Genomic DNA, 14,614 nt, shown 5'->3' on the forward strand with positions numbered 1-14,614 from the left:
TTTCTGGATTTCAGTGATGTTCATTGAGACTTCACATTTTTCGTTTCTAATTGCATTAATTTGATTCTTTTCTTTCCTTTTTGATAGATTGGCTAAGAGTTTGTCTATTTTATTCTTTGAAAGAAGGAGCTCTTCAATTTATTGATTCTTTGGATTGCTTTGTTGGTCTCCATTTCTCTGATTTCTGCTCTGATTTTGCAACTGCCTTCCTTTCACAAGCTCTGTATTTTAATTGTTCTTGTCTTTCTAGGTCTTTGAAGCGCATGATTAGGTTATTTATTTTGGGCTCATTCTGTTTTTCTGATGTGGGCATTCACATCTATAAAACTGTCCTTGAAGGATTTTTTTTTAATGTGTCCCACAAGTTCTGGTAGTATTATACTAGCATTACCATTTAATTCTGAGAAATGTCTTATTTTTTCTTTAATTTCTCCTGAGATTCATTGATTATTCAAAAATGTATTGTTTAATTGCCATACATTTGCATAGTTTATGTGATTTCCTTTGCCAGTGATTTCTAGTTTCACTGTACTATGATCTAATAACATGCATTTACACTAAGTATACCTTATTAGCTTTTATGTGGTCTACTTTGCAGAAATTATCATGTGCAGCCAAAAAGCATGTATATTCTGTTGTTGGGTGGAACACTGCATATATTTTGTTTTATGTGAGAGGTGAGGTTGCAGTTGTTTTGGCCCAGTGCTTGGTTCTTCAGGTATGGGTAGCAAGTAAATCCAGATAGTGGCATATAGAGAAAACCAATTGAAAGCAACAAATATGTCACCTTGGGTATAGAAGTAAAGTCAGTGATAATGATAGTATAAAATGCAAACTGGGTAATAACAACCATAAGAACCACTCATGAACTACATTTAACAAGAGAGAGAGAGAGAGAGAGAGAGAGAGAGAGAGAGATCTATGATTTTAGTATAGACACTTAGGTAACTGAGATATTTACCAATATTTAATCAGACCACTGATTTATGCTGGATGCGAAGTAAAGTTTTATAAATCATCAGAAAGTTGTAAGGTCTAGATTTGAGAACCTGATTTTTGTTTTGGCAAATCATTTTAATCTCTTTGCTTTCATTATAATATTATAATGAAAATATATAGTCTCAAAAGTCCTTTAAAATTTTAAATGTGCGATTAAAAGGTGCTTTGTTGATGTACCTTTAATACTTAGAACAGTGTGTAGTATGTGGTATGTGGGAAATTAAATTGAATGAATACTTTTTGAACAATTTCCTCAGTGCATAAATTTCAAAACCACAAAGCGTATTCAGAGATAGGGAAATAGTTAATTTCTATTTTTGACAAAAATCAAGGAAGTCACTTTTCTTTATAACAGATTTGGATTCGATATGTACAAATTGGTAACTTCATTTTCTACATCTACTATGCAAAAAAATAATATCCAAACTAATTTCTATAAAAACTAACATTAAGTCTTATACTAGAATGTTTTTTGGTCTACAGAATGTTTTATGAGTTGCAGAGTTATTTGAATTTAATATTTGTTATTTAGTTTAAAAATAGCTTTATAATACTGATAGTTCAGAAAACAGCCAAGTGAACATCTCAATTGGAAAATTAGGTCACTGTGTTAGAAAGAAAATGTCCATTTATCATTTTTCCTTTATTGAGATAAAGTCAGATACAGATTAATGATATGTCTCACTTTTAAGAATTTACATTTGATTGACACAGCATTCTGGGCTATTTTAAGAGCCTGGGGTTAGCTTAGATGAACAGTTGGTTTCTCATGCCAAGTCACAGGTAAACTCAAACTAGAAATGTTATTTAACTTGTTCTAATTTCTATTATAACATAAGCTGCCTTTTATATTAAAACTTCTGTGATGCTCTACTTAGAGTTATTTCCATCGCAAACTTTCTCGTTAAAATACTAAACTGAAGCATCTGAATAGTACTGCATTACCAACAAGAAACCCAATAACAATCTGAAAACAATGCATTTTACTTAGGTATCCTTCATTGCAATGAGTATCTCACTGTGATAGATATTTTTGTGAATGTTCTGAGTGAAACTGCTTCTGTCTCAACTAAAATCTTTTAATAGTGCTAATTGTGAACAATTTCCGACTTTCATATAAATGTGCTAGCAATGTAATCTATCAGAGTCATTAGTGTGTTAGAAATCATAGGCTAGGGCTGGGATTTAGCTCAGTGGTTCTGTCGCCTGCCTCCCAAGTGCAAGGTCCCAAGTTCAATCCCCGGTACAAAAAAAAAAAAAAAAAATCATAGGCTAACCATAGTATTGAAAGAAAGATCAATTTTCTAATTAGTTTTGGTATAGATTTTCATCATAATCATTCCTTAATTTTACTTCTTGAATATCTATTGTTTCTATCCATAGAATATATACTTATAATTCAGGGTTGAAAAAATATTTACAATCATAGAAAGGACTTGAATAATAAAAATATAAGTATAACTCATATCTTGCATTTCTCAATAGGATCCAGGGTATTCAAGATAGTTTGCCTTATTCACCAAAGATTACCTAATTTTATGGCCCCCAGACTCCATACAAAAGCAAATCTAATTGGGGAGACTTTAGCACAATGGTAAGGACTTCTATCTTTCAAAAGAGAAAGGGACTGAACTGCTTAAATATCCATGGTATGAAGAAGCTACAGACTAAAGTATGATTTTTGAAAACAAGTTTTTTTTCTCTCATTGAGTTTATTGGTACATTTTAGGTATACAGTACATTCATCAATGGGATTTTGTACCTTTACATGACAGGTCCTGGTTCTCATTTTTTCCCCTTGTCCCTGACCTTCCTTCACTTCCTCCTACCCTCCCCATTTACAAACACTTTATTTCCATTTTTGCATTTTCTCATATTTTTTTCTTTTCCCTTATTACCTTTCCTCTACCCTTCCCACTTTCCATACACCTTTAGCCCTTTTCTTCCTATTTCACATTGTCAATTATCTCATTAGGATCTTATGTACTATTATAGTTTTTCACACCAGAGAAACTATTTGGTATTTACACATGTGTGACTTATTTATTTCACTTAGGAGTATATCCTCAATATGTATCCATTTTCCTATGAATGAATCTTTTTTTTTTTTGTACCAGGGATCAAACTTGGGTGTTTGCACTTGCAAGACAGGCAATGGAACCACTGAGCTAGATCCCCAGCATTTTAAAACAAAATTTTATTTAAAATAATTTCTTAAATTCAAAGTTGCATGAACTAAAAAATGTGGGATACAGTCTTAACATTGTCCTTTCATTGTTGGCTAATATCCATTTCTTCATCAAGGTATTTCAGTTATATTCTATAGCCTTTCCAATCATTTCATTTCCTCCACTTCACTTACTCTTGCCTTCTAATCTCTCCAGAACAGCCTGAGTGAATTTTATAATAAAAAATTAAACATATGAATATACTCTGATACTTAACATCCATCCATGCTCTTAGGATAAAGGCCAAAACCTTTACTATATGATCTGTAAGGCTCCTCACTATCTAGCTTGAATTCCGTAGACTCCAGCAACTGCCTTTTTTTAAGGAATGCAGAACTAACCAAATTTATGTTTGCCTTGGGCCCTTCAAAACTGTCCTACATTTTGCATCTCACAAGTTTAACTTTATCACAGTTATTTCAGCATATATTATGTATTTAATTGTGTGGTTTTCAAATTAATAGCTGTCTTCTTTCCTAAACTTTGTTTCATGAGGGAAAAAAAATGTATCTATTTTGCTCATCATTCTATTTGAGATTACCATGTAGTTATGTGATCAGCACTTGGTCCCTGCCTTGGTTATACCTATATAAATATTATTACTCTTTATTACTCCAAATATTTCCTTTCATGAACAATTTTTGACACCTGCATTTTAAAATCTTTCTATTCTTTTGACAAAAGATTATTCATTTCAAAAATAAAAGACCATAACCAGTTTTCAGACACTCTACTTACTAAATTTTGACTACACTTAACGTTGTCCATAATAATTAAATGAAAAGTGAAACATTATCTCCTGACTGCATCATGCCAAATTATAAGTACATTGCACAATTAACATATCTTAAATTACCTTTCCCTAACAGAAAAAATAATCTCACTAGGAAGAGAAAATTATGTAGCTAATTCCTACACAGTACTTAAAGCTTTAAAAGAAGTGCTTGCATGCAATGTCATTTTTAATTTCCATCAAATTGGGTCATTCAAAGGACTTTATAAGTCTACATTGACCTTGGTATAAATTGATACTGCATATAATTCAACTGCTTCATTTGTTTCATATGATATATGCAAAGTGGCTATTCTTCAGAAAATTAAATCAGAATTTCATTTTTTACAAACCTATTACTGGCAACTAGATCTGGAACAAAGATATTTAGCATTATATAATATGTGAAAACTAAGTATCTTTAAAAATTTGGATTACACTTACATTGTTAGCTGGGCAGCACATGACTTACTAAACATAGAACTCTAACTCAGTCTTTTGATTCCATTTGTGGTAAATGTAATTTAACATTCAAGCATCTGACCAAATTAAAGATATAGCACCATCTTATGGATATTTCTATATTTGTAAAAATCAGAAGTACAAATTTTTTTTTTTTGAGAATGGAAAAGCTATAGCAACAAAAAGCATTAGATGAGAATCTGCTAATGTAGCAAGAGAAAACTGATGTGTATATATAGGTGCATATTTGTGTACATATGTTCTTGTGATAGTGTGGTACACAGGGGCACAATGGGGAATTTAATTCTCTTTTCCATTTGAAAATGCAGGGCTGTATTAAGAAAATAAACTGTTATTATAATACAAATTTCCAAATTGTAAAGTAAAAAGACATGTGGTCCAGTATACTGTCAGTCTCTATAGGACATCAGAACATCATTAAGCAATATCTTGCAAAGATGCTCTAAAACTAGAGAACTGATGAAAAGTAGAAATGTTCTTATTAGCCATCAGCCATACTTTTTAAGTATTGAGAAATTTAGATACGATTGCTTTAACTATCTGCTGAAATTATATAATTTTTGTTTTATCTAGCATTTAATTATTTCCATAAATTATTTATGCCCATTTTATTTTTCAGATTTTTAGATAAAAATACTTTAAAGTGAACACTTTCTGCCATTTTAAACCATTTTAATGTATTGCATATACCCAATTTTAGGAGGTTATGGAAAAAATTGATGAACAGAAATCTTCAGTGAATTCTTAAGGCATAATTTCATATGGTTCACACCCTCAATCTTTATTTTACCTTAGTTATCAAATATGGACCTGAGGCATTACATGATCTATCCATTCTATACAAAACACAGATACAATGGTTCTTAACTTTTTGGAGTCTTGTTTTCCATGATAAAAAAAATTGAACCATCTTTTTAGAAAATAGTACATAGGCATAATTCATTTCATATACAAATTTAGGAATTTCTGGATTCCCTAGAGTTTAATATTCTTTTTATTTTAACATTTATATCTTTTGTTTATAATTTTGATGAGTGAAAACATGGGACTTAATTATAAAGGCAAGAATAGTATTGTGGTGGAGAAAATTAGTAATTTTTACAATAGATTCATTTTCTCTGTCATTCATACTCTCTCTCTCTTGCATACACACCATTCACCCACTCCTATTGGGATTTGAGTCATACCCCGCACCCCAGAACTAAATTATATAAAAAGTGCAACAGGAATAAAATGATTCTTACTTTTATTTTACTGACTTTTAAGCAGTAACATGCTGGCTTTATCTCCATAGAATAGTACACTGGTTTTAATAATGTCTCATTAGGAATCATATTTTATAAAATGTTGATTTAATTATAAATTTCTAAATTTTGTTTCCGATATAAACTTGTTACAGTTTTAGTAAAATTAATTTATTCCCATATTGTTCACATTAATAGAAAAGTAATGTCAAGTTGAAAAATTCCAGCCATACCGTATACATATTCTTATGTTCTCAGATATGGACAGGCATATTTTAATTTAAAAAAAGAAATTTCAGATAATAACACAATATTCACATTCAGATTCAAATCACTCTATTAAATGATCTATGAAAGTTTTCAGGCTACCAAATGTAGAATTGCTTTTAGGTAAAAAATTAAATTTACTTATTAATATTAGAACAAACTTATTAGTTTAATACAATGTTTTTATTTTAAAGGACAGATTATGTAACTATTCATGAAAAGTCAGATATCTGATCAGTTAAACTAGAAAAGAAAACATTTAAAAAATCTATATCATCCATTAGATATATTTGCTCAAGGAAGTATAATATCTACTTTATCTTTAAATCCGACAGAAAGATTAATATTTGAGATAAATATTTGTTGACTAATACCAGTGTTTTTGTTGTGCAATAGTAAAATTAATGTTATAACCTAAAAACTGGGGGTTCTTAAAAATGTGGTAATCAAATCTCAGGGTTAATCAAACCCACTGGGGGAGTTTACAAGGTTATCTTCATAAGTGCCCTAGGCCATTGTTTGTCTTTTTTTCTTGTGTTGACCTTGAACTGATGTTGCAGCAGGTATGGTACCAAACTGCCAGGGCAGCTGTTATTAGTCAAGGCTGTGAACCAAAACATTGCTAGGAATCATGCATTCTTCAGTAGTACATAGGGCAGGAGCGGGGGAGTCCACTCAGCAATGAGTCAGGTTAAGCAATAGCCATTATTAATTATGTTAACTCTTGATTATTAGATGCACTTTTTAAAATTAGGTGCATGTGAAAAGTATTCTGTGAGGTCACATTTGAAGAGTTGCACAAATTATTTCTGATAATGAAATATGACTTCTCATGGAGAAGCATGTTTGTTGTAAGCCGGACTAACTGGTGTTTCATGGAACCCTATGTTTACTTGAGAGAAGAACTGAGAAACAAACTATAATCACTCAGCCCTGGATATTCAGCTGATGATTTTTCAAAGAGGAATGAAGCAAGATTGTCACCTTAGTGAAAAGAACTAACAGTATTATTGCGAGAGATAAAATTCAAGTTCAAAAGTGAAAATTATAGTTTTGGAAAACTTGTATCCATCACTCTTGGGCTTGATAGTTTTCCTGTACTTTAAGAGTCTTCATGAGATTGGTGGTTAGTGACAAAGTGATTTTTTTGTATTATATAATAAAATATGCCAACATTTGGAACATCTATATAATTCAGTGAAACAGTGTTTTCCAAAGGGGCAGTAAATGACATGACAAAATCATGTATACATAAAACCTTCATTCAAAGTATAAAATACACTAAGAGATTTTTTAATATAACCTAATAAGTAGGGGAAGAACAAAAAGGGAAAAGAAAAAAATGTGAGAGAATGAAAAGATGAAAATAAAGTGTTTGTAGATGGGGAGGGGAGGAGGGGGTGAAGGGAGGGCAGAGGTAAGGGGAAAAAAAATGAGAATCAAGACTTTCCATGTAAAGGTACATGATCCCAACAATGAATGTAACTGTACTGTATCCCTAAATGTACCAATAAACTCAATAAAAAAAAAATAAATAAATATAACCTAATAAGAAGTTTATTGATATAGATTCCATTTTACATTTTGTATCTGATCTCTAAGAGACTACTATATGTTGCTTTGGGTAATATTAAAGAAGAATATGCATAATATCCATAATCATATAAAAAGCTATTAAAAATACTTCCTTTTAAAACAATATACTCATGTGAAAACTCATGAAAAACCTAGTTTTTTTCATTTGCTTGAATCAAAGCACTGCAGAGCAAGAGATTAAATGGAGAACCTGTGAAGAATCTATTAAATCAGACTTTAAAGAGATTTTTAGTGTAAAGTGGTGCCACTCAACATTTCATCCTAGTATACAGTACTTTTAATAAAAATATGTGATTTATGGTACATAACAGGTTTTAAAATTTTAGATAGGTATTTCAAATTTTTCTTAGTTTTATTTCACTAATGTGAGAAACATCTATAAATATAGTCTATACAAACAAAAGTTGTGTGGGGTCATTAACTTCTAAGGGTGAAGATAAGTCTTGACAGCAAAAAGTATGAGGATAATTACTGTAGACCACTAAAATAATACTAGAGTACTACTTTACAAAGTAACACTTTACTAGCTAGCAAAGACATAGCTTTACTTTTTCCACTGAATGTCACTTTTACTTTCCTTATCATTTTCTCTAATAAAAACTCTACTTTAGTTTTGTTTCCTTGAGCACCATTACTGAAATACTGCATTTTTCACAGTAGTAGAACTCTCAACTCCTAAGACATTGGTTGAATTCCTAGTCAATCAATGCAATTCTCTCTTTACAGCAACCTAGTGTAGTGCTTAATATAAAACAGGCACTCAATACATGTTATTGACTGGTAGAAAATGTGCTTAACAATAAGGTCGATAAGTACAAAAAGTAGGAAAGCTGGAGGGTAGAAAAAGGCTCTGGTTTTTTATTGCTTTATCTATTCATAAGCATTATTCCTAGATTTTAATAGTTGTCACAAAAATCTCACATTGTTTGTGGCTCTATCAATATTTAACATAAAAACATCCTCTTCTAGTTAAATATCTCCTTCACTGACGACCATAATAATCACATACACAAATGTATCTTGAATTAATGCAAAATTTTCCTTGGGGCACTTTGAATACACAGGTCACAATGTGCTCGTAAGTTTTCTTCTTCCTTACCCTTCACAACACAACTTGCTTTTGATTATTTCCATCAAATTTCTTACACTATAAAAAGTTAAAGAATAACAGATATAATCAAACATTAATGAATGTCCAAGAAGTTACTAGTGCCTGAAAGATCATAGCTTTTTATTTGAAGTCAAATATTCCTATTTAAATTATTGAATATCTGAGATCTTAACAAAATATCATATTTAATTGGGAGTTATTTAGTTTGTTTCAAGGTTAATAATATATAAATTCTGGGCCTTGTAAAAATTCATTAAATAAATGCACAGAATCATTTGCAACTACATTTTGTTGTTAAACTCCTATGACTAAAACTAAACTTCATACTGAAGCAATGATAAAAATAGTAACATACTTGGCATTGAGAAATATTTACATATCAGATTGTCTTTTAAAATATTTCACTTTGATACTGTAAGTTTCACAGTAACTCGAGTGTATTTTCACCCACTAGGTATAAAAATGTTGGGTTTCAGAACGGTTCCTTTTGAGGACTCAGATTCTAACTGGAAAAAGATGCTGAGTAAAGAAAGAAATGGAATTTAAATGAAACTTTTGAGAGGATAATTACCTTAGAAGATAGGAATACTCATCTTAATGTTTTAAAAATTTTTGTTTTTATCTTACTTTTCTAAATGCACACTAATTTGATGAATCAGGTTTTGAACTGACAGGCTTCCTAAATATAAAACAGGTCCTTCCTTTGACATGAAAATGATTCCTCTCTGTTGTAAAATAATTTTGCTTACAACTATACAGTCCACTCCCAAAAGATAAAATATTGTCTATTTCCAGAACACATAAGGGATATTTTGAGAATTTCTTCTCTAACATCACAGGAACATATATTACTATAATTATTTCCTTTTGTGCTCATATCTGATTCATGTGTATCTTCTCAGGGGCTAAGTTGTTTTTATCAGAAAAGTATGTAAATTATAATGGATGCCCCAAACACATCTGTCTAATGAAAGAATGACTTCATTTACTACTTTAAAAAGTTAATATTTCCCTTGCAGGTCAAATACACAAATCAACTCTCAACTAGAAAATAGCCCACCCATGGGTATTTAGGTCACAAACCTGTTTCCTTACATATCATTGCCAAAACACATTTTATATTTTATTACTTTGCATCCATCTTTACTTAGCATTAGAGGTGTTTCATTAAAAAGCAGTATAGCTTCAATTTGTTTTTATGCTCACCTTTGCAAAAGTAAAAATGAATCACTGAATAAGCTCAAGTGTATTGTATGTGTTATAAAATGGTACAAACTAATCAGTCTCTTGTTGACATCATTTAATCAATTGTTCCAGAGCATCAACTAATGTTATAATCACTTGAAAATGGAATATGTAAGGGACACATTTTGCAAGAACATCAGCATAAGCACAAAACTGAAAACATGAATTAAAATTATTAGAGTACAATTAATTGCTAACAAATAGGTCTTCATTTTAGTTTTGTACAGATCATTCTTTATATGGGAAAAAATCAAGAAGGGTTCTCCAGAGTCCTACTTTGTCCTCTCGTCTCACTTTGAACACGTTACCTGTTGTGTGGACCTTATCATTCACATGTGTCACTTCAACTACCACCAATACATTGATATCCTTGTCCAGATTTGAATAGCAGGTTTCCATTTTGTCTAGGATTTTTCTGACATGTTGCATAAGCTTCTCAATAATTTAATGATTCCCCCAAATTGTCCCTTAGAAGGCCATATTTCCTCTACTATTAATCAAGTTACTATATTCTGGGAGTCTTATTTTATCATTGACGTTTTCCCTTAGTTCACCCTAAGTAGCCCATTATTCTCTTTGTCCATCTCAAGCTTTTCTCTTCCTGCTGTCCCTTGTTTTAAATTCGGTTCCTTAGCAAGGTCCTCTTGGTCACCCCACCCTTACACTGCTGCAGGTAGTCTTTCAACACCTACTGATCACAGTATGTCTTACCTCATCTAAAACTCTTCTGTGTCTCATTACTGCAGGATATGGCTAATCCATAGCACAGTATCCAAGGCTGCATCTTTCTTTGCCTGTTTTCCCATCTCTTTTCCCACATCTTCACATGTATCCTTCCATCAGGCAGGCTGGTTTACTTGCAGCTTTCTAATGTGGCTAACAATTTCCTATCTTTGTGAATGCTGCTCCTCCTGTCTACAAAGCCCTCACTCACTTCATCTCTGAATCATCTTCAAAATATGCTGAAGATCCTGGAAGCCATTCCTTACTATTGCCTGAATGAAGTGTTTTTTCACAGTATCACCATTTTCTTCCCAGCTGTTGATTGAATCGTTGAACTATAATTTCAATACTGATTTTTTTGACAATACTTTTCTCATTTGTCATCCATTAACCTATAACATTCTTAATAACTGTACTTTGTTCTTCTAATATGCTAGAACAGCTTCAACATATGCTGGTTTCTAAAGCAATGTATGTTTAATGAAAATTTTAAACATTCTCTTTATTGTCCTTTGGATATTTAAATTATGTCTTTTAAATTATGTTCATCTTCATTAAAACACTGCACATGCTATTTAAAATTTCATTACATATTTTCACATGGGATCCTATAGCTTGGAGATAGCACGGATGGAAAGAAAAGGAAAATAGAGGTACTATATTTAAATTGTACTCATGTTTCTAGGAATTAATTCTTTTGTTATCAGCTCAATAAACATATGTTTAGTATACTAATTTGTTAATTAATGAAAATTGCAGTAGAAAAGAACACTATTTGAAAGCAGGAACTATGCTGAATTCTTATTCTATTAGTCACTAGTTCTATAAGCACAGGTTCCTTATCTGTACAATGGGAGTAACAATAACTCAGATAAGATATCTACAGAGCTTAGTGCAGAATCTGGTGCAAAGGGCCATCACAAGAGTATCACCTGCCTTGGAAAATTACTTTGATGATGGTATTAGGTAAATAATTTCATACAATTGCGCAAACTATAAAATGTTATATAAGCATCAGGTATTAGGATCTAATGAATAAAATTGTCACTTACTGTTTACGTGTCTTGGAATAGATAGGTTTTTGCCATATCTTATTCCTTAGCAGTCAGCTTTCAGCATGCAGCCAGGCTCCTAGGGAAGATCTTTTGTTATTATAGGACCAGTTAAGGACTGAAAAATAAGTAAGCCTCCTTGAAATAAATACCTCCTCCTTTTTTCCCCATCTAGAGAGAATGTCAGTAAATGCACAAGGAAAGTCTTTCTGTTTTGTGTCTAACGGCAGAAGTGGTTTGAAAAAGCTATACCTGCAATTTGGCCATTGGGTTGTGCAGCTCAGAGCTAGTGACCGTTTAATTTCTTCCCGTGTTAATTTCTCTGAGCTCCATCTCCCTGCGAGCCTGGTCCTTGCACATTCTTACCTTGTTGAATGCACTGCTCTTCCTCTCTGTTGGAACTACGGACGTAAGTAACAGAAGCACAAAAAGAAATTGCTAGGTGGTTCTGGCACTGAAATATCTGCACAGATGAGGCAGGCTGCAGGTGCTGCTATGTGACGCCCACTGGAGGGGCGACAGTGACCGTGCGTTGTCTGCCCCATCCAACTCGGGCTCGGCCAAAAGCTAACAGAGCTGGCCGGACACCAGGCAGATGCTCAGATATTCGTTGTATGTTTACATTAGATAACCTGTTTTCATTCAATGGCATCCTAAGCCAGAAAATAATCAAGCTGCGTCTCAGCTGAATCAGAGCGTCATTTCGCAAACATAAACTATCTCGCTTATGCATCTGCAGAAATAAAAGTGTTTAAAAAGAAAGCCGCTCTCTTTTTTCCTCCTACGTAAGCTCAGGGGACTTTTATAATTGAGACTTCGACAGAGCGTCAAATAGCAGCAGAGGAAGGCGGGAGACTTTTCAAAGAAACGGCCCAAGTCCCACTTTTCAGCGCTCAGGCATTATGTTCTGGTCCGAGCGATGTCCCTCACCTCGGGCTAGGGCACTGCTCTCCTCTCCCCCGGCTTCCCTGGGAACTGTGCAAGAGAAGGACGCCCGGTAGTGGGGTCACAGCAGTTGGACCGCCTCAGGTGGGCGCTCCCTTAGCGCCCCAGCTCAGCAGCTCTCAGCCTTAGCAAACCGCGCGCCGGGGCACCCAGCCGCCCGGCCGGTTTTCTATTATGACCTTTCCCTACCCTTCGCACTTTCCCTACCTTTAGCGCTTTTCTTTCTCTTTTCCATGGGCTATTACCTCATTAGAATCTTATGTACTATTTTATTTTTTCACATCAGAGAAACTCTTCAGTATTTACATATGTGTGCTTATTTATTTCCCTTTTCAGTATATTGTCACTATGTATCCATTTTCCTAAGAATGTATAGAATTTCTCATTCTTTTTTGTTATTGTTGTGGGGGTACTGTGATTGGACTCGGGTACTTGCACTTGCAATGGTAACTCCGCCTATTCCGTCCCGGCGCCCCCCCTCCGCACTCCTGAGCTCCTGCCCGCCCCCTGCGCCCTGGTGGTAGGAAACACTCTCGGCTCCAACTCGACGTGTCCGGAAAGCCCTGGCCACTTTCCCTTTCGCTCTGTGGCCGCTGCCCTCCGGCTCGCCTCGCCCTCGGACCCACGGGAGCATCCGCCGTGTGTGAGGCGCCCGGGGCCCTCGGGGCTCAGCGAGGGACGAGACGAGCCTGAGCGGCAGCTGGACGAGGAGCAAGAGCGCAGGATCCGCTTGCAGCTTTACGTCTTCGTGGTGCGGTGCATCGCTTACCCCTTCAACGCCAAGCAGCCCACGGACATGGCCCGGCGGCAGCAGAAGGTGAGTGGCGGGACTGGGCGCCTCCTGCGGCCACTTCTCCCCGCGGCGTTCTCCCGGGAGAGCGTGCAGGCACCGGCCAGCAGTTCCGCCGTGAAAGGCAGGGCACTGTAATTTTGGTAGTCTTTGGTGGCATGGAAATCTTTTGGGGTCAGCATGATGCTTTGGCCTTCTAGAGCGGGGACGTCTTCTCTCCCGTCCGGCGCCAACGGGGACTGTCAGCTTCATCTTCCCTTAGACCCAGACAGAGGCACAGAGCCGGCCCTGTAATAGTAATTTCACCTGGTCAGGCTCAGCAGTGGCCAAATTAGAATGCAACTCCCATCAACTTTAATTGCTAACACCGGGGGTGCATTCCTGTCTTTCCGCCAAAACCTGGGGTGCTATTGCTTGGCTGGGCTGGTTTTATTGTGGGTCAGTGTGAAACAGCTAGAACTTGAACACTTTTCTTCTGTTAGGTAAAGAGATATCTTCACTGAGGCAAAGGAAAAGATATTTTCTTTGGTGAATAAAAAAGAAGTTAAATTGTAAGTTTCCTGTTTTGTCACACAACCAGAACATCAAATGTAAACACTGAAGAAGGAGTACAGCTTTGTGGAGTGGCTGTGGGGAAATAATTCCCGGTCTGGACAGGCCTAAGGAAGCCTAGTTATTGATGGAAAACAAAGGATACTGCAAATGCTTTGTATTTGCCTTTCTCCAAGAGATAAGGAGTTTGTGTCAGATGACATACTCCCAACTTTAGTTTTAAAACAAGACCCCAGTGTTCAGATGTTCTGTAGCAGACAAAGGTAATGACTGAAATTACCCTAATTGGAGAAACTGTCTAGAAGATCTTTTTAATAAAATGCTGAACCTTGAAGTTTCTGTAGACATCTGTAAGAGTTCTTCTGGCTTGTGCCAACAGGTGGAGACCCAGCGAGGTTGTAGTTTGCTCAAGGCATACCTAGATGCATGGTCATTTAGTACTTTTGTGAAATAGCAACTTCAGCATGTGAGGCATCTCTTTCAGAACTTTGGAGATCTTTTGTAGTGACTTTTGAAATATAATTGTCTCCCTACCCCTTCCTTACACATTCCTGCTCCCTCCCCAAACCCTCCTCCTACTCTCATTTGTCCAAACTTTATTTTGCCA

The 14,614-nt window shown here is 34.8% G+C and overlaps 1 protein-coding gene and 1 long non-coding RNA gene across 23 annotated transcripts in view; one reads left to right on the forward strand and one right to left on the reverse strand.

Annotated features, from left to right (window-relative positions):
• The window catches only part of LOC104869948, a 60,021-nt gene extending 47,229 nt beyond the window's left edge, over positions 1–12,792 (reverse strand). The window contains exons 1-2 of one of the 2 annotated variants that reach the window (XR_782407.2): positions 12,651–12,792; positions 11,721–11,799 (exon numbers count right to left, since the gene is read on the reverse strand). This is a non-coding gene — a long non-coding RNA (uncharacterized LOC104869948). Of the gene's footprint in view, positions 1–11,720; positions 11,800–12,086; positions 12,157–12,650 lie in introns of those variants that run through there. The other variant, XR_782408.2, reaches the window with a different exon arrangement.
• A 340-nt stretch (positions 12,793–13,132) lies between these two features.
• Positions 13,133–14,614, forward strand: part of Cadps2 (calcium dependent secretion activator 2) — a 554,060-nt gene continuing 552,578 nt past the window's right edge. For 8 of the 21 annotated variants that reach the window (XM_010635375.3, XM_033758059.1, XM_033758063.1 and 5 more), the window contains exon 1: positions 13,134–13,482. In XM_010635375.3, coding sequence (XP_010633677.2) covers positions 13,462–13,482 — 21 coding nt within the window. In that variant the 5' untranslated portion in view covers positions 13,134–13,461. Of the gene's footprint in view, positions 13,483–14,614 lie in introns of all 21 variants that reach the window. The other 13 variants (XM_033758047.1, XM_033758048.1, XM_033758050.1 and 10 more) reach the window with 3 other exon arrangements.

Source organism: Fukomys damarensis, unplaced genomic scaffold (assembly GCF_012274545.1).
Source record: "Fukomys damarensis isolate Sample0158 unplaced genomic scaffold, DMR_v1.0_HiC HiC_scaffold_4, whole genome shotgun sequence".
In the NCBI taxonomy this organism is placed as follows: domain Eukaryota; kingdom Metazoa; phylum Chordata; class Mammalia; order Rodentia; family Bathyergidae; genus Fukomys; species Fukomys damarensis.